At 38.7% G+C, this 24800-nt stretch overlaps 1 protein-coding gene across 1 annotated transcript; it reads left to right on the forward strand.

The window, feature by feature from the left end:
- The first annotated feature begins 270 nt into the window (after positions 1-270).
- On the forward strand, positions 271-1228 carry LOC147624963 (major pollen allergen Bet v 1-D/H-like). The gene is made up of 2 exons (XM_086818909.1): positions 271-546; positions 693-1228. The coding sequence occupies exons 1-2, from the start codon at positions 363-365 to the stop codon at positions 1028-1030; spliced, it is 522 nt and encodes a 173-aa protein (XP_086675035.1). The 5' UTR covers positions 271-362; the 3' UTR covers positions 1031-1228.
- Positions 1229-24800: the final 23572 nt, after the last annotated feature.

Genomic DNA, 24800 nt, shown 5'->3' on the forward strand with positions numbered 1-24800 from the left:
CCACAAAGACCCCCCCCCCCCCAAAAAAAAAAAGAAAAAGAAAAAGTAATCGTATCGATCCCGAATCCCGATAGCATTGTGCAGGCGCTGCTGAAAGTCTTAAATCGAAGTGGCGTGCCCTGCGGGTTTTTCTTCTTGTAATTGGACGCTCATGGGTGCCGTGGCGGAAAGGAATGGGGTCCACGAGGACTTTTGTGGATATCACAAATGGAATGGAGTTGCAACTCTTGCAGTATAAAAGCAGGTGGGCTGGATCCCCGTGTAACTCTCTATCTCTCTCTCTTTCTTGTTTAATTTGAGCTAATAATTGTTAATAATTATTAGCAATATTCCTGCACAGCAGTTAGTTAACTCTCCCGGCAATGGCGATCGAGGTGTTCAGCGACAAGGTGGAGTGCAAGGTGTCGGCCAAGAGGCTGTGGCGCGGGGCCTTCGAGGACGCCCATAACTGCCTGCCCAAGGCTCTGCCGCAGGTGATCGCGGGCGTGGAGTACGCGGGCAGCGGCTTCCAGCCGGGCTCGCTGAGAACCATCCACTTCCACAAGAGTATGCATGCAGGCTGGTCGATGAATGAATTGATTTATTTAAATAAGCAGCTATAAGCTGCATGAGCAGCTTCGCGCTAGCTGCATAATGAATTGAATCATTGTAAATTAGATAATACTGATGACAGTTTTCATGGCTCCTCGCAGGCCACGCTGAGCACATTGCGCGAGAGAAGCACCCGGAGCACGTGGTGCTGCACATCAAGGAGAGGCTGGAGGAGGTGGACCACCAGGCCCTCAAGCTGAAGGTGGAGGTGGTGGAAGGGGGCTTCCTGGGCGTCCTGGTGAAGCACTACAAGTACACCGTGAAGGTGAAGGAAGGGGCGCACCCCGGCACATGCGTGGTGCACTGGTCCTTCGAATATGAGGCCCTGTCCGAGAAGCACCAGCCCCACGTCCCTGCGGCGCTTAAGGAGGTGGTGCCCCTCAGCTTCACTGGAGTGGAAGCATACCTGCTCGCCCACGGCGACTTATACACGGAGTGAATCTTGGAGCTGGCCCCCCTCTCTCTACCTAGGCAAATGGTTGTTTAAATACGAAGGCTTCTCATGAGGTCGGCTGCTCTTGAGCAAACGATTGAGCGAACGGGAGGGACTACCATCTTGGTTTTTTGGGCGCTGCCGTTTTTGTATTTCTTCATCGAGGGGGAAACTTTTTATTAGTAATAAAGAGGTTTATATACATATGTGTGTGTGTGTGTTTTTTTTTTCAAAGCTTGGATATGTACATGCTCGGCGAGAGTGTTGCCTTTGTATGTATGCTCCTTGCTTTAATTACCATCCTACGTGGCAATATGGGGTGTTTACATTAACAATGCATTGCATTAGCTACACTACGCTCGCTCGCATGTCACTCTTCCCCACTTGATCAGAGGGCTATAGCTCTACCCACAACATTGGGAGGATAATGTTGCATTGCGTAGATTTTCGGGGACGTAGAGTCATGCACAACATTAGATAGACGAAACTTTTTCTTTTTCTATTTTCCGGCTCACCTCTTGGAGTGATGTTTTGGGGTCCTACATGTATGAATCATCTCCATACACTACACACAAACCTCCATGCATTTCTCCACATATTAGATTCTGTCTAAATGGTGTAGACCGTCGACAATGACATTTGATCATTGATTCTCCATTGATCTTCATCGAGGGGGAAATTTTTTTATATTAATAATTTAAAAAAAGAGATGTCAAAAATCCATTTTTTTAGTATTTCCTTTGGTCCTTAGGCCACTCTAAGACTTCATCTTATGTGAGTATTTACTCATTTTTGGAGGGATTTTCTTTATTTCTTCTATTTATCTTCTCCACACATTTGGATGAATCTGATTGGCCCCTCAGAACCTTAATTTATTTTTTTTCGAAAATCTGGACCCCTAGCTAGGTTAAGGCCTTTTGAACATATTAAAATTGATTTCTAATGCACCTTCTGAAAATCTTTTTTCTGAAGTTCAAAAAGATTTTCAGAAGGTGCATTAGAAATCAATTTTAATCTATTCAAAAGGCCTTATCCTAGGGGTCCAAATTTTCCTGACACCACCTCGTGAGGCCCATATGAGCCCACCCATGCCCATGTGTTTACATGGATCCCACATATATGCTAGAAGGCACAAGATCAAAGCCGAGATGGTAGGGGCTACAGCTGCAGCAGTTGGATCAGTTGGTTTCGCCATATGTATGAGAAGAAGGAAGAGCATACGGGGGAGCTAAGAGCGCTTGTAGCTTGTGCCTTTCCTATAAATGAATCCCATAAAGCTAAGACAGACACTGAACATGCTGGGAGCTCCCTCCTCACACCCTCATGCTCCACCTCGGCCCACGTGGGCCACCCCGAACCATCTTGCACACACATGCCACCCTCCATGTAATTGTTAAAGGAGACTGCCCTCTTGCATACACGATCTGTCTCCTACTGGCCTTGGGCATATAGAAACGATTTATCATCAAAGTCAAAACCATCTTTGGATTATATATATATATATATTCCTAAAAATAGCCTCACTAGTCTTAGGCCCACACACACTAGGCCTACCTTTTGAAAATATGTAAGCCAATAAAGACATATGAGGATGCACACTTTGCTATAAGGATAGAAGGCTCCAAAAGAGATATTCAAAGGTGGTCTCCGCTTCATCAACAATTTCCAACCTTCCATTTATGGAATAAGGCATGCAAAGTCTACCTTCCTTTTTTTGTAATGAAGAAACATAATATCAAAGTTTGGTATTATCTCAAGATTTTCGTGGAGAAACCCACCATCTCTAGAAACATCCATGAGGATTCACTAAGCCTCTACACACCATCTACATATCCTTGGAGAGGCTCATTTTGGAGAATTACTTGGAGATATCTTAGCTCATGTAACCCCAACTCACCTTGGATATCCAAAGTATCTCCATCTATCAAAATATCCTCATCTATCCAAAGTATCCCGCCACATGGCAGGCTAAGAGAACACCAAACCTTGTAATATCTCATGATATGAAATATCTTTATACTCTTGGAGGCCTATAAAAAGGGTCATACTCTTGGCACCAACACAAGAGAGAATAGAGATCCATCCATAAGAGCCATTACCCTTCATCTCTATCCACCATCATCATTAGGCTATCACTCTAGTCATCCTCTCCATCTTCATCGAGGGGGAAATTTTTTTATATTAATAATTAAGTTGGAGATGGATTAACTCGGAATTATAATATATATCGGTCGGGTACAAGGGTAGCGGGGGGCGGCTGAGGGTCAACGTTCAACTTTTGGGATTTGAAAGGCAAAAGGAATGGGAGAGAAGAAGAGTAGGCGATTCCATGGTCTTCTAGAACTTTATAGCATGAAGGTGGTACCTAGAGTACGCCTGAATAATAAAAGTAGTAATCGTATCGACCACAAAGACCACCCCCCCCCCCCCCCCCCAAAAAAAAAAAGAAAAAGAAAAAGTAATCGTATCGATCCCGAATCCCGATAGCATTGTGCAGGCGCTGCTGAAAGTCTTAAATCGAAGTGACCATCTTGGTTTTTTGGGCGCTATCGAGGGGAAAACTTTTTTATAGTAATAATAATAAAAAAGAGGTTTATATACATACGTGTTTTTTTTTTCAAAGCTTGGATATGTACATGCTCGAGTCAGGCGAGAGTATCGCCTTTGTATGTATGCTCCTGCTTTAATTACCATCCTACGGGGTAATATGGGGTGTTTACATTAACAATGCATTGCATTAGCTACACTACGCTAGGCAACTTCTTTGTGTTGGACGTCCTTTTTTTCATTACTCTAACTAAGTGGCATATTTAGAGTGATTAAGCCTTCCTAATCTTTGTGTACGATAGGGATTAAGAATCTTTGTGACTATCTCGTGGATATTGTACATCTACTCATTCTATTGTGTGTGGCAAACATAGAGTGACAGAGGAAAAGCATTCTCTAGAGATGTATCATTCTCATCAAATCTCTTGAGTGGCACATTGTGTTGAGAAAGAGAAACAGAAAGAGTGTTTCTTTTTAAGTAAGGCATTCAGAGGTGAGAGAGATTTTTGCAATAGAGTGATAGCCTATTAACTTTGTGTGAGTGAGAAAAAGGTTGAAAGAAAGCATTTCCATGTGACTCGGAGAGGAGAAGAGAGTGATTTCTACTGATATTTCAAGTTTTCTTTTTAACAACCATTGAGGCTCTTTACTGTTTCTATGTGAAGCTCCACAAGAGTCCTTTGTAAAACTCCTACATCAAGGTGGCCAAGTAGTAGCAAGGCAATGAACAGCCACGGCTTCTTTTCTGAGCCATATGTGAGTATGGGTAGTAACAGCCAAAGTGCAGTTGTGAACTAATGTGTGAAATGTGGGAGCTACTGTTTCTTGGAGTGAGCTTCTCTATGTGTGAAACAAAAGACCAACTCTCTATGAGCTAAACAACAAGGCATTTGGAACAACTTGAAATGAGCCAGCAGTGCATAGCTTGGTGCAATGTCTAGATGTCTTCTACATTTTTTATTTTCCAATTGCATAATCACCTCTATATAGCTTCACTTATGTGGACTGAAGCAATAAAGATAAGCCCAAATCCAAGCTCATGGATCCATTTACATAGATTCTTCCTTTGGGATTTGAACAAACCCTAATCACCAATAAAAAGGTGCATCTGCCTTTTGGGTTGGTGCACAGCAAACAACAGTGAATCTTGGGCATCGTATTTCATAACACAATCATGAACATCTTTTCTGTGTGAGTTAAAGGAAATATGGAACAGTTCTACTTGTAGAGATCTCTGTGTTGTGAGCTGCATTTCCAGAGAACCAGTCTGGTGGCATGTCTTCTCTCTTCAATCAGCACTCCTCATAGCATAACACATGCTACGTGTCTTCTCTCTTCAATCAGCACTCCTCATAGCATAACACATGCTACGTATAATGCACATGGGCGGCCGGTAGAACATTTCTATTCCAAGGGTGAAAATGGCGCTGGTGCATTAAAAGGCTAGCATAAGGCAAGTTTTTATAGGTTATAAAATATTTTGTGAAAATCAACTATGGTTTGCTTTTAAAAAGGAAACCATCACTTGGTATGAAAAATGTTTAGAAAAATCATAGCTTTGTGAGAAAATCTCTTTCAATAAGTCCTATCACTATATAAAGGACTCCTTTCCATTGTATGTCCTGCAAAGTTCTACAACTCTCCACAATGTCTAGATATGGGGTTCTACAACTCTCCACAATGTCCCAAAGATGATAAGAAAGTTTGTAGGTTGGTGTGGGGCAAGAGATGTGGCATTCAACTGGTTTCAATTTTGCATGTGGAAAGTCAATCTTCTTCAAAATGCTACATAGCTTTTGGGAGAATGCATTGTTGTTGGATGACATCCTCTACAAGTGCACATTGAACAATCATGAGGCATTCTCCATACTACTAGCGTTCCTCATAATGGAATTTGGAGTTTGGTTATATGAATAGTTACATTCCAAGGATCATATGGCATGGGTAAAGGGGCAAAAGGGGGATGCATTTGGAGTTGCTTATGGTGCATAGTTGTGAGTAGAAGTTAATTTTGTGATTGAGAAGCTTTAATCTAGAGGCAAGACTATGACCTACCAAGAGAAGCAAGAGGAAGACCAAGATGCATTAAGGTACCGAGACATTGGGAGAAGGGGAAGGGATAGAAGGAGAAAGTTTTATGTTACCATGCACTGCTCTCAATATATCTCGATGTAGCAAATTTTAGTAACTATTGAAACTCACCAAGTTCAATAAATTTTATTTAAGTTTTACCATCCTACGTGGCAATATGGGGTGCATACATTAACCATTGCATTAGCTACACTATGCTTGAATGTCACTCTTCCCCACTTCATGAGAGGGCTACAGCTCTACCGAACATTGGGAGGAGAATGTTGCATTGCATAGATTTTTGGGGACGTAGAGATGAGCAAAACATTAGATAGACAAAACTTTTTCTTTTTCTTTTTTTCGACTGAGCTCTTGGAGTGATGTTTTGGGGTCCTACATGTATGAATCATCTCCATTTTGCATGACACTACACACAAACCTCCATGCATTGCTCCACATATTAGATTTCGTCTAAATGGTATAGACCGCCTATAATGACATTTGATCATTGATTCTCCATGGATCTTCACCATCGGTCATTGTTTTGATGTTTGACCATTGATCTCTTGACCAATGCCAACAACATGTGTTCAAGAACTAGCTCTTTTAGAGAGAACACCTTTGTATGGTCTCGCTCACCATCCTATGCATTTAAATGGTGTGCAACCATTGAATCAACTACCATTCTCCATCCACACACTCATGTCACTCTTCAACTCTAGCTGACTTTAAGAAGGGGGGGAAGAGGATGCTGTATTGCTCCATATTTTGGTGGGGATGTACAAGTCACACACCTACATCTATGTTGTAAAGGCAATCATTCTTGGTGAGACACCATATTAGCTAGAAGATAGTGTTATTTGGTTGAACTCTAGGTGTTTTGGAGTGATGGTTTGGGGTCGTGAATATATGAAGTACTTAGAGTGATTAAGCCTTCCTAATATTTGTGTAAGATAGGGGATAAGAGTCTTTTGTTAATATCTAATGGGTATTGCACATCTACACATTCTATTGTGTGTGGCAAACATAGAGTGAGAGAGGGAACTTATGCGATGTGCAATGCGATGGATATTTTGTGTATTAGCACATTTCAAACACGTCACTTAAGTAGCATTCGTTATCATTTAAGTTACGTGTTTGGAAAAACCCGTCATTTTGGCCCCGTTATCTAAGGGGGGGGGGTTTTGTTCAGGTGTTACTAGTGATTAGGGTCTGTTCAAGTCCTAAAGGAAGAATCTCTCTAAATGGATCCATGAGCTTGGATTTGGGCTTATCTTTACTGCTTCAGTCCACACTCAGGGGCTTCACCTAAAATTATGTAAGTGTAGCACATGAGTTCATCAAAAGGGGTATATTAATTTTAAAAAGTTACAGAATTACATTTACAGGAGGGGATTTTTAACCAATTTTGAAAAAAAAAACTATAAGTTTATGAAGAAAATGGGATCATTTTACTCACAAAAAGTATGTAAGTGCAAGGGGTTTTTTAAATACTCCTTGAACGCACGAGATACATAGGATTTCTTCATAGTGAACCCCCCAAGAGTCCACATAGGTGAAGCTCTGTAGAGGTGATTATGCAATTGGAAAATAAAAAATGTGGAAGACAGCTAGACGTTGCACCAAGCTGTAGCACTACTGGCTCATTTCAGGTTGCTCCAAATGCCTTGTTGCTCAACTCATAGAGAGCTAGTCTTTTGTCTCACACATAGAGAAGCTCACTCCAAGAAAGAGTAGCTCCCAGACTTCACACGTTAGTTCATATCTGCACTTTGGATATTACTTCCCATACTCACTTATGGCTCTGAAAAGAAGTGGTAGCTGTTCACTGCATTGCTACTACTTGGCCACCTTGATGTGGGAGTTTTACAAAGGACTCTTGAGCTTCACATAGAAACAATGAAGGGCCTCAATAGTTGTTAAAAAGAAAACTTAAAGTATCAGTAAAAATCACTCTCTTCATCTCTTTTCAAATGGAAATGCTTTCTTTCAACTTTTATCTCACTCACATAGAGTTAATAGGTCATTCTCTCTATTGCAAAAATATCTCTCACCTCTGAATGCCTTACTGAAGTTATCTCAAACAAAACACTCTTTCTCTTTCTCAACAGAATGTGCCACTCAAGAGAATTGATAAGAATGATACATCTCTAGAGAATGCTGATTCAGCATCATTTACACGATGGCAACAGCGATGGTTGCATACTGGAAAGTGTCCCTTACACGACATCACTTATAGAGACATCACGTAAGCCATGGTCTGGGAAATTGAAAAAAAACCCAAATCAGATGACTCGCAAATTCGCAAGAGCCATCTTCCTTCTCAACATATCGACACCCTCAGCTCAAACATACGATCCATCATTACACTGCCCGCTTGCTTGTTGCCCATCGCCCGCCACTTCTCCTCCCGTCTGCCACTTCTCCTCCCATCCGCACATCTTCCCTCCATCTAGGTAATGCTCCATGATGTTTGCTTTGTTCTAATTTTTCCAAATTTACAAGACCCTTACAACCTCCTCTGTGCTTGGCTGCCTAGCTAGCCAAGTCCTCGGCTGCTCACACATATGCATGCATGACCATGTAAATCATACCAGATCGACACCAAACTTTGCACACACATGCCCTAGAAATTTGCACTCCTCTACTTGCCACCAACCTTCTCTTTTGTGCCTTGTGTCCCTATGCCGTTTGCATGTGTGATGGGTCAATTTTTGTGCCACACACCACATTATGAGTAGAACACTCATGATCCTCGACGTGTTACCACTACCAACCTAACTAGTAAATCATACCAGATCGACACCAAACTTTGCACACACATGCCCTAGAATTTTGCACTCCTCTTCTTGCCACCAACCTTCTTGTGCCTTGTGTCCCTATGCCGTTTGCGTGTGTGATGGGTCGATTTTTGTGCCACACACCACATTATGAGTAGAACACTCATGATCCTCGACGTGCTACCACTACCAACCTAACTAGTGCGAGAGATACTTCTTTGAACCTTGTTATGGCTCACCCTAACCCTCCTTAAAACACATCCAAAAACAGATTACCTGGTGAACCGCAACTGTCGTAAGGATCTTTCCAATGGCCGAGCTCATAACTCTTGAGGTCTCCAAGCTCTACAACTCCTTGAGAAGCAATTCCACCGTGTCTCCCATGAGGTCCAAGAATGGAGTCATATAGACTCTTATTAAACTGCTGTGTTGAAGTAGCCACTTGTTGGTGAGGATTGAAAGAATTACGTCGGCTTGCGAGGATAATATAGAGATCTTTACTAAAGATTGAAAATCATTGAGTTGTGAAGATTGTGGCATCGTTTGTAATTTGAAGGAAAATTCCAAGCGATGGGTTGTACCATTGACCAGGATTTCCTCCACCATGGCCCCCCCATCCAGGGATGTACCTGGAAGTTATTGATAGTGAGGCTTTGGTACAAATGTTCTCCATTGCGTGAGTATGGATACGTACTCATAGAGCATCTGCTACATTAATTGAGCCAAAAGAATAGTAAGCAATAAGCTTAACAATTATATAGTGGCTATTGCGTGATATGGCTTAATGCGTGATGGGGCTTAAATTATGAAAGTGCAGGTTCTTAATCCATGAGATGGAACTCCGTGAATTGTAATTCCATGAGATGGAATTCTGTGAATTTGTAACTTTTGACCTCGAGGGTTTTTATTTTTATTTTTTGGGTCATCTAGGTCATGATTTGTAAGCAACAGCTTCTTGTGCGCTCATTTCTCACTTCCAGAGGGGTGACAAGAGTATTTTTATTTTGTTCTTGATGTGCTCCTAAGTCTCCGTATTTGTTCTTGAATTTGTTTGCTGAAATGATGTTGAGGCACTAGGGAAGACTGCTGATTGTTTGCTTGAATAGACAAGCTCTTGTGTTGGTGCGAAATGCACGAGAGTGGTTGAGTGATTTGCTTGCTGTTGTTTGGGCCTCCTTTCTTGTCAAACTTTAGGTGAAGTTGTTGGGGTTGAATTCGATGGTGAGGTTTTCTTCACATTTTTTGACTATAACAACCATATGATGGAATTACTATCATAGTATCCTTGTTATTGAAGTACATGCACAGGTACCCATCTTTAACGAACACTCTAATTTGGTGGCCGATGTGCTTAGTGTTGAGGCTTTTTTCTTTGTGCAAGCTTAGGGGACTTTGTTATGCGCTTAGGGACCCAAACTTTGGTATTTCTTTGGTAGTACCCTTGTACTTGCAACAGTGTTTTTGGTACCCACACTTGTTGCATTGGTGGAGTTCTTTGAGGAACTTGCATAAGCTTTTGTGGGACAGTGTTGTGGAGCACTCTTCTTCTTCCTTAGCCTCCTAGTGCCGCGTTGAAGGAAGAGGTTTTGACTATCGAGGCACCCAAATTTGATTGGCACCTTCATATAGTAGCCTTGAGCTACAAGTAGCTGCTTCTCCACCCACATTTTGATACTATTAAGATATTATGATTGTGGGAGTCTTGGTGGAGTTTTCTTTAGGGTTGATGTAGAAGGTTTGGGGCCCTCCTTGACTTTGGCTGGTGGTGCTAAGGCTGCAGGTTTGAGACTCATGGGGGCATTATTGATGATGATGAGGTTAGAGTCTCTTGTGGAGTTTCTGTTGATGATGAGGCCTTTGAGCATGTGGTTGCCTCCTTTTGTTCATGAAGATGCATAGGATCCGGGGCCTTTCCTTTGAGTTCCTTGTTAGCAATAGATGGTTGGGGCTCTGGGAACTTCTTCAAGAATAGCTCTTCTAATTGCGAGGTTTTGGCATCAAACTTCGTAGGTGAGGATGGGGTTGAAGGAGTAGAGGCTTTATCGGAGTTGGTTGTTGACACAGATGGTAGGTCATTGTGTAGAGGGGCTTTTGTGGAATAGGCTTGTATCCTTTTTTTTCAGCATCATAGATATCTATTAAAGTTGGATCCTCTTCCTTGCAGTATGGTATTGTCAACTTTTTGTCGTTAATCATCATGATGACTTTATCGCTAGCAAAGCATATTGGTGCTTGGGCAGCAACAGTCCATTTATGTCCCAAGATTAAATCTGGTTCCAACACATACTCAACCACAAAAAACTTGCAAGTGAGGGGGTTAGTTTCAATATACATTGTATGTTCAAAGTACCCCAAACATGGCATGTTTAAGTCATGTGTAAAGGTAATCCTTTCAGAATGTGCCATGAGTGTTGGTTGACCTAACAAATCCCATAGCTCGAGAGTCATGAGATTGTGTTCTCGTGTGTTGGATAAAGCTGTGCTTGAGCTGTGTTGATTTTATTTGAAATTTCCAATCCAAACAAAATCCTAAGGATCTTTTCTGTATGATATGTTGGAAGTTCCAGATCGTGCAAGGTTTCTTCCTCCTCTATATTAGCAATTTTATAGTGCTTGCAAGAGTGTTCAAGGAGACTATTTGCATGGATTCATCTAGTGAATACAACGATTCACTTATCCAAGGTCCATCAAAGACGACATCATACTCAAGGGAATCTAGGATAACATGAAATGTAAATTCCATATTGCCATCGATTATTCAAGTAGTGTATCTAAAGTAACCTGGAACTTCAATGTTTTGTTCATTGGTTTCTTTTACAAGACTATTTCTTGTAGGGATGAGTTTAGGTTGTCCTAATGACACCCAAGTGTCTATTGTCACATGATGTTATGACTTGCTCGAGGGCTAATAAATGCGCGTTCGCGTTGAACATCATTGCCTGTAGGGAAATCCAACCATACTATGATAGAATCTTTTAAAGGAACCATGGGTGTTTCAGTTATTGTTTCAGCTTTAGATCCTATACCTGTTTCATATTGCCGTTCACTTTCATCCTTTGTTTGGGTCTTAGCTTTTTCAAGAGTACCCAATGCGTACACTGGCACACTTGGCCCTCTGACAATTCTTAATGAGGACTGTTTGGAAACTTGAAAATCCTCACAGTCCTATTTTATATGGAGTTTGTTATGTGCTTGTATAACTCAGGCTGAGCCATTAAAGGTGTAAGTGCTGATGTGATCCTGGCTTTATCATGAGAGAAAAGCATTCCTCCGAATGAGGTTTTGAGGTCCTGAGCTTTCTTTTTGCATTTTGCATATGTCATGTGATTATTATTATCCATTTGGGGTGGTTGGGTGGGTTCTAGTTTCTTGATTGGTCTCTGTGGTGCACTGAACGAAGAGTAAGAACTTGTTTCATCGTCACTTAGTGATGTAATAGAGCTTGTTTCATTCTCTGACTTTCTTTGGTTTGTCATCTTTTCATTATATTTACCCATGCGATGAGATCAAATTTTCTTTTGGGTTTTTGTATATCTTGTGTCCTACATATGGGTGTTGAGGTTTATGTGGTGGTATTTGAGGTGGATGCTTCTGCATCATGTATAGCTTTTGGCTCTTTTGTGTTTATGATCCCTTTTGGGTTTATATCCTCTACAGACTCCTTTTCCTTGTTTTTAATTTAACCTTGGTTTTGACAGTTTGTTGTCCTTTGTTTTTCTTGGGTTTAGAAGGTTTTGTTTTCTCTTTTGGATTCTGTTTTAAGGTATGTTCTTCTACCCATGTTAAGGTATTGTCTTTTACATTATTTTTTACTATTTATCATGCCTTGGCTTGTAAACATGTAAGTACATTCAATGGCACTGTGGACAATTGCCCATTTTATACACTTAAGATGTTAAGAGTTGTATTTTGTGAGACAAGTTACATTGATGCAACTTGTCTTGGGCAATCTTGAAACATGTGATCAATGCCACATTGTTCACACATTGGTTGTACAAGGTGTTAGTGACTATGGGCATGGAAGTATTCCAAACTATGCAGTCTGCCACCTTGTGAGATCCACGACAATAGAAACACTGAAGTGTCCGATTAACTGCTTCCTGAGCAGTTTCTACCCTTTGGAGTGTTTTTGTTTGATGCACAGGAGATGGAGGTTTTGAAACCATTGTGGATAAAGCGGGACACTTTTTAGTATCATGGTGGTAAAAGGTTTTACTATATATGTAGTATAGAAGAATAGGTGCCTTGTATGCACAATGAGGAATGGGATGGTCGTAGTAATTACATTCAACACAAGGCATTTCGTTCCCCACTTTTAGAGACATCAAGGATGTCTAGGTTTGAAGGTTTCATCCTCTCTTATAGATGTCTGCTGTAAGGTTTTAAGCAAGGCTGCATAAAATTTGGGGAATGTTAATTTTGAGATCGATCTTTCTTTTGCCATTACTTCACTTGGTTTAGATGAGGAACACCTTATAGCATGCTCATCATCTAGCATATTGTCATCTAAACGTATTGCTTCTTTGGAACATTGATCGAATGTTTTCGAATTGGATACAATGAACAAGTTGTGTAAGCTATTATTCTTCACAAGCCCATCATGAAACATCTCTTCAATTGAACATTGTAAGGCTCCTCCTCAGCCCCTTAAAATGTATAAGTTCTCCTTTCAGTCCCCTGTAATCATCCCCTTTTTCAAAATACAAAAAGGTATTATTTTCCCTTGTTTTTGGCCTAGAGAGACAAAATATTCTAGAGAGAGGTAACAAAAATATAAAATATTTTTGGATAAGTATTTTCTTCTAGTCAATAGGAAGTGATCCCCTGAAACAGAATTTTAATCAGAAATTTCTAAGTTGCATTAGATTTGGATAGCGGCCGGCGGGTGAACCAAGGAGTCCCCTAGTTCAAAGTTCTAAGGCTTATTAAATTATTTTGAATTTAAAAATGTGATATCCTTATCCATTAAGGTTGGAAAATAGAATTAAAAGAAAAATGGAAAATTTTAAAATTATCCATAAGAAAATAGTAAAGAAAGGCTCACATAAGGTGAAGATTCAATAATCATGAGTTTCGAATATTTAAAGGAGACTTTTGGGAGGCCTTGTGACACCTCACGAGAGGGAGGGAAGAGGCCATTAAGGAGGCGCCTAAAATCCTCATCATTTTCCCATTTTTTAATTCAAAAAATGAGATATTTCATCTCTCATCTCTCCTCTTCCAAACTAGATTTTAAAAAAAATGGGCCTAACTAGTCAAAAACTTATCCAAATTGGATCAAACTGAAGCTGGAAGCCTCTAGATCCCAGTTGGGCTTGGTTGGTGGCCTCCCTCACCTATAAATAGAACCCCATTCCTTTGTATTTTTATCTTAGTGTATTTACATGCTAGTGTAATTCTCATTTTAGTGTATTTCCTTCATCCCTCTACCTTGCCTCTCCATTGTGAAGCTTTGGTGCTTCACTAAACCTCTTCTTCTCTTGAAGATTACCCTCTTCTCTTGGTGGCCAAGCCTCTTCCTTGAGGGATACACATCTCCTTAAAGAATCAAGCCAAAAACCAAGGGTAAGCCTAAACAATGAGGTTTACTCTCTTGTTTGGATGGTAATATTCTTCCCAGTCTCTCTACATTCTTGGGAAGCATTCTATTTCATGGTTTCTTCTTAAAACCATGCCCTTCTTGATTTATGTTGTTTAAATGAAGTAATGTTAATATCCTATGCTTAAATGTATTGTTTTTTATTTATAATCACTCTTTATGAAATAATACTCACTTCTTATGGTTAAATCCTTCTTGGACGGATAAATCTTAATTCTAATCTCATTTTCTTACCCTAAACTCTAAGCCTATCAAGATAGAGATGAAGGTTAAATATTTTTATGTTTATTAACCTACTTGGAATGAGGTTAATTCATTTAAGCTTGTTTTTATGATAATAAATCTTATATTTATTCATTTTATGATGAAAGAGAACTTATGATAACATTCATATATTTATTTTCATATGGAAGTTATATTTGAATATTTTTAAAAATAAACAAGATGCTTAGATGCAATTATGCTTATATTTATGCGTAAAGAATTTTTATATTAAAAGAGGAAGTTCCACCATTTTTTATGTAATTATGTTTATGCATAAATTTAATAATACAAAAAGAGAAATTTTCATGATATTCTATGCATAAGCATTTTAAATGCTAAAGAAGGTTTTTTGTTACATTTTTTGAATATACATTCATAGTATGTGTATGCATAAATATCTAGAATCTTAAAAAGAGGAATTTTTGTTATATTTTAAATATGTATATTCATGGTATGTATATACATTAATATTTTTGTTTAGCAAAGAAGAATTTTCATCGTATCTTTAAATAGGAAAATGCCTAATTATTTTGATATCAAAAAGAGAATGTTTCATCATAAATATGTATATTCATGGTATGTATATACATTAATATTTTTGTTTAGCAAAGAAGAATTTTCATCGTATCTTTAAATAGGAAAATGCCTAATTATTTTGATATCAAAAAGAGAATGTTTCATCATATTTCTATGTAGATAATTATGGCATGTTGATGCCTAGGTTCAAATGGAGAAGAGAATATTTAAGAATATTTCTATGTAAATATTTTAATAAAATGATGTATGCATATTTATTAAAGGATAATTTAGAAATAGAAATATCCTTGTTAAATTCCATTATTCACACGAGTAGAATTATGGAAGACAGAGAGAGAGAGTTCCATGCACCCCAAACAACAATAGCCAGAGCCACCACAATAGCTGATGTAGTGGAGGAAGAAAGAGGACATATTTATGCTACCATTGAACATCAAGGGCATAATCGTCAGTTCTCAGTCATTCATAGTCTAGCAGAGTACAAGGGTAAGCACTTTAAGATTTTGATTGATTCAGGCATTACGCTTTCTTTTATTTCCCCAGGATGTTTATGTAAGTTAGTCCTAGATTAGAAAATAGAAAAAACTATGTAAGTAGAACTGGCCTGTGGGAAGATTCTTTTCACACACCATGAGACAAACCGTATTCAGTTTAATCTAGATGAGAATGTAACAGACTGCTAGTTCAGAGTCTTACCTTTGGGAATTTATGAGACGGAATCCTTGGAATGGATTGGCTCCATAAGAATCAGGCTGACATTCACTGTCACAATGGAACCATCTGTTTCCTTGACCTTCACGAGAATCAAGTTCAAGGAACTAGAATTTTTGGATCCCCAGTTTTGCAATTAGTCAAAGCTTCTAAGTTTCTGAAGGGACTCAGAAAGAAGCAAGCCATCTATATCGTTAAAATGAATCCAGTAGACAAAAAATCCAAGGCTAAGGAACCCGAGTGGCAAAGTGAGTATGCTGATGTATTCCCAGAATAGCTAACTGAGATGCCCATGACTCATGAAGTAGATCATGAGATAGAGCTAACCCGCGGAGCTCATCCGATAGCCCAATAGCATGCATACAAGATGCCAGTCCTAGAAGCCATAGAACTTAAGGAGCAGTTAAGACAATTATTAGAGCAAGGATTCATAAGACCCAGTGTTTCACCTTGGGGTGCGCCCGTTCTCTTTCAAAAAAAGAAACATGGCACGTTAAGACTTTGTATTGATTTACAGAGGATTAAATCAGTTTTGATAGTCAAGAGTAAGTATCCTATCCCTAGGATTGATGAGCTTTTGGATCCGTAAGTGGAGCCCAAATCCTCACTAAGATAGATCTCAAATCTAGATATTACCAGATCAGAATCAAGGATCAAGATATCCCAAAGATAGCCATCAAAACTCGCTATGGGCATTATGAATTTATAGTCATGCCATTCGAATTAACAAATGTCCCAACAACGTTTAATCGCCTCATGCACGATATTCTCAAAGAATACTTGGATGAATTTGTTCTTGTCTTATTTGACATCTGACATCATGGTATACTCTAAGAATGCAACAGATCATGAATATCATGTGCATAAAGTCCTGGAGATCCTAAGGAAGCATCAACTCTTTGCAAAAAAGAGCAAGTGTACTTTCTCTGTTGACCGTGTTTAATACTTGGGATTTATAGTATCTAAGGATGGGATTTCTCGTGACCCCGCTAAAATCCAAGCAGTTGTCGTAGATAGGCCAGAGCTCAAGATAGTGAAGGAAGTCAGAGGATTCTTAGGATTAATCGGGTGGTATCGAATCTTTATACCTAGGTATGCTCAGATAACATCCCCTTTGACCAACCTTCTCAAGAAGAGTACCCTATTTCATTGGACCGTTATGTATCAGAGTGCTTTTGATAAGCTGAAGATAGCCTTAGTAACCAACCCTTTTCTTAAATTGCCAAATTTTTCCATACCCTTTGAAGTAGTAACATATGCTAGTGGCTTTGCCTTGGGAGGTGCACTCATGTAGGAAGGTCATGTAGTCGCCTATAAATCCAAAAAACTGAGAACGCATGAGAGAAATTATGCTATCCACATGACTTGGAGTTACTCTTAGTAGTTTATACTCTAAAGCTATGGAGACGTTATCTCTTGGGACAGAGATTCACCTTGATGGACAGATCATCAAAGTCTGAAGTGGATCTGCACCCAAAACGATCTCAACATGCGTCAAAGAAGGTGGATGCAGACCTTGCAAGAATTTGATTTTGAGATTAAGTACCAGTCCAGGAAAGGAGAATGTGGTAGCAGATACACTCAGTAGGAAAGCCTCCTTGCTTGCAATAACATTGGTGTCAAATCTGTTGATCAGTGAAGCAAGAGAGAAGATCATGCAGGACAAAGTCTTTGCCCCTATTGCTACCCTACTTATGCATTAAAGCAAGACTCCTCATCAGGAAATGAGTTGAGTTAGTTCTTGTTTACAGACTGGATGAAGGATGCATGTATTACAATAATCGGCTATGCATTCCCAATGATGAGGAAACAAAGGGAAAATTTTTGAGAGAAGCCCATGATAGCCCAATAGCTGGACATCCAGGTTTCATAAAGACCTACATGTATGTAAAGAAGAGATTCTTTTGGCCCCAGGACTCAAAAAGGATGTACTTAATGATGTGCATCAGTGTTTATTATGTCAAACAGTCAAGGCAAAAAGAGTTAAAATGCGAGGAAAGTTGCATCCCTTAGATATTCCACAAATGAAGTGGGAATGTGCCAGTATGGATTTTATTACTGGACTACCGTCAATGCAATCAGGTTACTGGACTACCGTTAGTGCAATCATCAGGTTACAACTCCATTTTTGTGGTAGTTGACAAACTAACCAAGGTTGCCCATCAGATTCTAGTAAAAGAAACCTACACTGCAATGGATGTTGCTAGAGTCCTCCCCAAGGAGATTTTCAGGTTGCATGGCTTACCCAGAAGAAGGATAGAGTGATAGAGATCCTAAGTTTACGTCAAGGTTGTGGACTGCATTCTTCGAAGGAGTAGGAACTTTCTTAGATCTCATTATAGCCTATCACCCCAAGACAGATGGCCAGACAGAAAGAGTGAACCAAGTAATAGAAGATATCCTTCAGTCATGCTGTGGCAGAGAACTCAGTAAGTGGTTAAGCTACTTACATCTAGTTGAGTTTGCTTATAATGCCTCTTATCACCGAAGTATCGAGATGAGCCCTTTCAAAGCTATGTATGGACAAGATTGCCTCACACCATTAACTTGGCCCAACCCATTGATCAGGGTCAAGATGTCCAGACAGATGCTAGATGATATGGAGCAGCAAATACAATCAATCCGCAAAGATATTAAGGCTGCTTTATTAGGATAGACAAAAGCAGTATGATGATAGGAAGAGAACAGAGAGAGTGTTTGAAGAATCAGATATGGTCTTCATTTGAGTAAGACCCTCCTAGATACTATGGATTGTATGCCATTTACGAAGAAAGTAGGAGATCTAGCGTATGACCGTCTTCTACCTCCCCATCTAAAGGTACATAATGTGTTTCATGTCAGTTTGCTTAAAAAGTATGTATCGAGCCTGAGTCATGTGCTAGATGATGAGCAGTTGACTTTTTTGACTCAAGGTTAGATGGAGCTCCAACCCAAAGAAATCCTAGATGTTGGAGAGAAGGCTCTCGGGAACAAATTACTAAGAGAATTTTTGGTCAAGTGGAAGTTCTACCACCCTTTAGAGGACACCACTTGGGAAAAAGAAGATCAACTGGTAAAGGATTACCCCCACTTTTGCGAGATGAGGACATCTCACATTTTTCAAGTGGGAGAGGATGTAAGGCTCCTCCTTAGGCCCTAAAGATGTATAAGTTCTTCTTTTAGTCCCTGTAATCATCCCCTTTTTCAAAATACAAAAAGGTATTATTTTTCATTGTTTTTGGCCTAGAGAGAGAAAATATTCTAGAGAGAGGTAAAAAATTTTGAAATATTTTTGGATAAGTATTTTCTTCCAGTCAATAGTAGTGATCCCCTGAAACAGAATTTTAATCCGGAATTTCTAAGTTGCATTAGATTTGGACAGTGGTAGTGGGGGTGAACAAGGAGTCCCCTAGTTCAAAGTTCTAAGCCTTATTAAATTATTTTGAATTTAAAAATGTGATATCCTTATCCATTAAGGTTGGAAAATATAATTAAATTCATTCACTCACATCGACATCACATTCTTTCACATACACATCCACATCCATTCTTCCACATACACATCCACATCCATTCTTCCACATACACATCCACATTCTCTTGCATACACATCCACATCCATTCTTCCATGTACACATCCATATCCATTCTTCCACGTACACATCCACATCCATTCTTCCACATTCATTCTTCCACATACACATCCATTCTTTTGCATACACATCTGCATCCATTCTTTTCCATACACATCCGCATTCATTCTTCCACATACACATCATTCTTACACATCCGCATTCATTCTTCCACATACACATCCACATTCATTCTTCCACATACACATCCGCACATCCACATAAACATCCGCATTCATTCTTCCACACACATCCACATCCATTCTTTCACATACACATCCACATCCATTCTTCCACATACACATCCACATTCATTCTTTCACATACACATCCACATCCATTCTTGCACATACACATCCATTCATATTCTATCACATCCCATTTTCATCTTATCACATCCATTCACATGATATTCCCATTTAATAGCTTTCTCTATGTCGATCCGGATATAATGGGACTTTTTCTAAATTTCTGCCAATTCCTTGGCCTAATTAAAGGTTCTTTTTCTCGACGACTATTTTTATATTCATTCTCAAATTTTTAAATAAATTATATTCAACATAAAAGAATTCATGGGATTTACAGAAATCAATTCTACCCATATTTTCACTTTTGATAAATAATCATAAATTGAATTATACTAAAAATTTCTCGTCTTCTCATTTGATTTCTTGGATCTCAAATACCATGGAAATTTATATTTTTTCATTTAATTAACTACATTTAATTAATTGCATTCCAATGTCATGGGTATTCCTCTTTTATCATCAAATATATCTCAAAAAGTAATTTCATCTAAAATAAAATATCCATTATTTCAATATGCTATGAATTTCTCTTTTCCCTTCTAAATGATGGAATTCCAAATGTTATAGGAATTCCTCTTTTAACATTTAAATATTTCTCATAGATAAAATAAATTTATCTGAATTTCATCTTTGAATTTAATTAAAATACTCATTAATTCCAATATGCTAGGAATTTCTCTTTTGCCATCTAAATGATGGAATTCCAAATGTCATAGGAATTCCTCTTTTAACATTTAAATATATTACTAGAAATTTCTCTTTTGCTAACAACTATTTGTGCATAAACATTAAAATCAAATTATCCATGGTTATAATGAGAATTAATCAATTAACCTAGGATGATTAATCCTAGAATATGATAGGAAGTCCTATTTTCATATTATGAATCAAAATGATTTATGTGTTAATTTTTCAGAAATTTTACCCATAGCTCTACTACTATTATTGATAATTCTCAATAATTTTGAAAGCATAAAGTTTAGTAATATCATATGATAGAATAACCATTAATTGGATCACTATCCAATTATGGAATTGACTCCTAATTTTTCCATAAATTAAATATCATAAAAGCATTAAAAAGCCACTTCTTTGGCCTCTAATTTGTCAAGCATAGAAATTACTTTTAGATTAGAGAATTGCTTCATGAGAAGCTTCATTTGAATATAGAATAGGTCATAGGAATGACCATTCTTTGGGGGAGAGAGAGACATGCTTTTAAAAAATATTTATTTTAAGCATAAATGGAAATTTATGTGTTTTATCACTACTATTCGTTAAAGAACTTCAATTGTATTAAAAAGCCATTCAATTGAATGCTTCTCAAGCTTGAGAGGGGTTAAGAAGAGAGAAACATTTGGAGATTAAAAAGAAAGACCATAAACCACTCTTTTCCTCCTAGATTTTTGCTTGATTCTTTAATCAAAGTAGAGGCCCCCAACCAATCAATAGGTTTGGTATGTTGATGAAGACTCCAAGGAAGATTGAAGAGAGAGAAAAGCTCCAATCTCTTCAATTTGTAGAGGATTTTTAGAGGATAATAGAAAATATCATTATTTCAGTATAACCAAGTCCAACTAGTTTCTAGAATTTTCCAAGTTCAATTTGGCTGAATTTGGACAAGATTTGGACCTAGTTTGACTCCCTTTTGATTTGGTTTGATCTAGGAGAGAAGAGAGATAAAAATATCACAATATTTTTGAGTTTAAAACTCCACCACACATGTGAAATAGGCGCCTCCTTGAAGAGCCCCCCTTCTCCTTACCAAGGTGTCAAAATTGAATCACTATACCCAAAATATCTCATTTTTTTAGTAATACTCATAATTGGACCATAATCCAAAAATTTTTGAAAATCTGGACCCTTAGGCTAAGGTCCTTTTTAACTTTTTTCAATTAATTCCAATTGCACATTGGAAAGTTCTTTTTAAATTTCTATTTCAAAGGAAACCATTTTTGACACTAGGAGGATTTTTATATCCAAAAATATCTCAATTTTGGACTATCTCTCTCTAGACATTTTCTCTCTCTAGGTCAAAACAGGGTAAAACAAGATCTTTCTTTTATTTCAGAGAGGGGAATAATTATAAGATCAGAAGGGGAGTTTCTTACACTTGTACACCTCAAAAGTTGGAGGGAGGAATCTTACAATCTACTCCACTTAAAAAACGCCAGATGTCCTCATCTCGCAAAATTAGAGGACAACTCTTTTCCGTAAGATCCAACTGATTCTAGGGTTCCTTATAGTCTGGTGAACTCCATAGAATCCTGGGATAAGTATCCCTTATATAGAACTCATCATCAGATATAACAATTCACTCAGATCATATCATTCAAATCCTTATCACAAGAATGGTCCATTAGACCAAAATTTTCATCTGAACAGTCCTCCTCCTTGGGAATTTTCAATTTCACACATTTTTAATTTGACATCCCTCAACTTGATCCACTGGGTCAAGTGTTAACAGGAGCAATCTTTCAACACAAGCCACTAATCTCGTAGTGATTTGCTGAAGTCATTATCATCATCCCAGTTACGAACATCATCATAGGGACTCGTCCCCCATTCATCCTCAATGTGGCTTTGTTCAACTGATCGCTTTTCAACCAAAATTCAGGAATCATCTTTTTTTCAATCAAAATCCAAATCAACTCATCAATTCTCAACCAGAATTTTAAAATCATATCAATCACATTCGAATTCATCCTCAAGATAGCATTTTTACTTATAATTTCAAGGTCTTAGATTTACTTGTATATACTTCCAATAAAGAGCTACAGTTATACCCTCGGTATATAACCCTCGGTATATACGGGTAGTCACGGTCCTTGGAATTATAAGGTAAATACTATAATGGACTAGTAGGCATCAAGCAAGTCAGGGATTCCATACAATTGCGGTACTTCTATCTGAAGACCCAATTACCAATTTATGAATTTGAGTCTGAATATCAATTTGTATGCATTTCATCACACAATTCCAACCTTTTAATCATACTTTATAAATTTTTGACATTTTTGGCTTCTTAGTTGATTCACTTTAGTCAAATTGCCCTGATACAGCTGAAAGATACCAGTCCCCTCCGTGCAACGGATTCGGGGGTGCTAGCAGTGGAAGTAGCACCTTCTTGCACGGGGCAGGATCCCTCACCCGAGGCCTCGCCCATGGATATCCGGACAAGAGACTTATCCCTTGGTTCTTCAAAAACAAAACCCGGAAAAACTTCCCCCTACGGGCAATTCCTCCACGATACTTGTACTCTACCATAGTCAAGGTCATTGCTGACCAAACTGATCCGACCGAACTTGTGAGTCACTTGGTTTTATCAAGGAAGAAACTTGCACTTGGATCATAGAAACCAACGCTTTTTTTCCCATCGAGAGACACAGCCGTTGATTCTTTTTCCATAGAACAATTACTATCTGGGATTTACTTCATCTATCATACTATAATAGAATTGAGTGTCATTTTACGGATCCATCAATCTAGCCACCCCATAAGTTAGCCAACCACCCAACCACTGTAGTGATGGGATTCAATTAGGAATTTTGTTAGGTTTTGTCCCGGGTACCAGGGAAAAGAGTTCCCAGGCCCCCTAGCCGGATATTCATGCAAATTTAACGCTAATCACACCACTTACACACCCCCAATATGAAATTGCCTTTCACAGATTCAGCTATCTTTAAAATAATCATTTAATGAAACCATAGTGTCACTGATCATAATCCTCAAAATCTCTGGTTGAATCCTTATTTCCAATCATTTCTTTATCGGTGTATCTATGGCATCATTGGTAACCAGAACGCTCACCACCTGTCCACTTAGGGGCCTTTTTGATAGTTTCTCGCTCATAGTAACCGGCAATATAATCACTTATAAAAATCAAGGTGGAATCTCTGTTGAAGATCAGCAAGATCAACCAATAGATCCATATAAAAGAGCCATGGACTCATCCGTTGAGGACCAGCAAGGTCAATCAACCAGATCCATACTCGGTTTCAGAAAACAACTCTTACTCCTTGTTCCAATATCTTCCACGACACACGTGTGGGTATCGTCGGGCGACCCAGAGCCCGAGCAACGTATGATCAGCACCCTCTAGGATCCTTCACACATGACCTAGCGCTTCACTCATAGGCCGCTTCCTTGGTCCCTCATCCACGGTACCGGAAGCTCACCATTTAAATCAAACCGAGGCTAGTCAAGACCTCAATCGACCTTGCTACGCAAGACGTCCTCCATTGACTCTCTATCAGCTGTTGCAACTTTATCAATTAGGTCTCCCACGATCTCATTCACAAGATGGCCAAAATGCTTCCCCAGCATTTTTGACATAAAATAGTTATTTAAAAACAGGTCTTAAAAATATAGTTCCTATAATGAACTCTCGTCTTTCACCTTGTTCCACATCCATCCACAACATCCGTCCACATTACTTAATCCATATCCAATTCATATGTATACCCATTCTCATCCAATAACATGAATTTCCATCTCATCACATCTTTTCCCATTTATTCTCATCACATCTTTCCTCATTTATTCTCATCACATCTCATCCACTCGCATCAACCCATATTCACATCCCATCACACCTCATTCATTTCACATCTATCTCAATTTACATCACTCATCTCATTCATTCTTATCACGATTCACATCACATCACATCTCATTCATTCACTCACATCGACATCACATCCTTTCACATACACATCCACATCCATTCTTTCACATGCACATCCACATCCATTCTTCCGCATACACATCCATATCCATTCTTCCACATACACATCCACAACCATTCTTTCGCATACACATCCACATCCATTCTTTCGCATACACATCCACATCCATTCTTCCATGTACACCTCCACATCCATTCTTCCACATACACATCCACATCCATTCTTCCCACATACACATCCATTCTTTTGCATACACATCCACATCCATTCTTTCACATACACATCTGCATCCATTCTTCCACATACACATCCGCATCCATTCTTCCACATACACATTTGCATTCATTCTTCCACATACACATCCACATCCATTCTTCCACATACACATCCACGTTTATTCTTTCAGATACACAACCACATCCATTCTTCCACATACACATCCGTATTCATTCTTCCACAAACACATCCACATCCATTCTTGCACACACACATCCACATCCATTCTTTCACTTACACATCCACATCCATTCTTCCACAAACACATCCACATCCATTCTTCCACTTACACATCCACATTCATTCTTTTACATAAACATTCACATCCATTCTTCCACGTACACATCTATTCATATTCTATCACATTCCATTTTCATCTTATCAC

Source organism: Cibotium barometz, chromosome 24 (genome assembly GCF_041138505.1).
Source record: "Cibotium barometz isolate CiBa-2024 chromosome 24, ASM4113850v1, whole genome shotgun sequence".
Lineage (NCBI taxonomy): Eukaryota > Viridiplantae > Streptophyta > Polypodiopsida > Cyatheales > Cibotiaceae > Cibotium > Cibotium barometz.

What these genes read in the sequence shown, in the direction of transcription:
- LOC147624963 (XM_086818909.1), top strand. Translation starts at nt 363, where the DNA reads ATGGCGATCGAGGTGTTCAGCGACAAGGTGGAGTGCAAGGTGTCGGCC. An exon ending in AACCATCCACTTCCACAAGA is followed by an intron (nt 547 to 692) that starts GTATGCATGCAG and finishes GGCTCCTCGCAG; the next exon opens with GCCACGCTGAGCACATTGCG.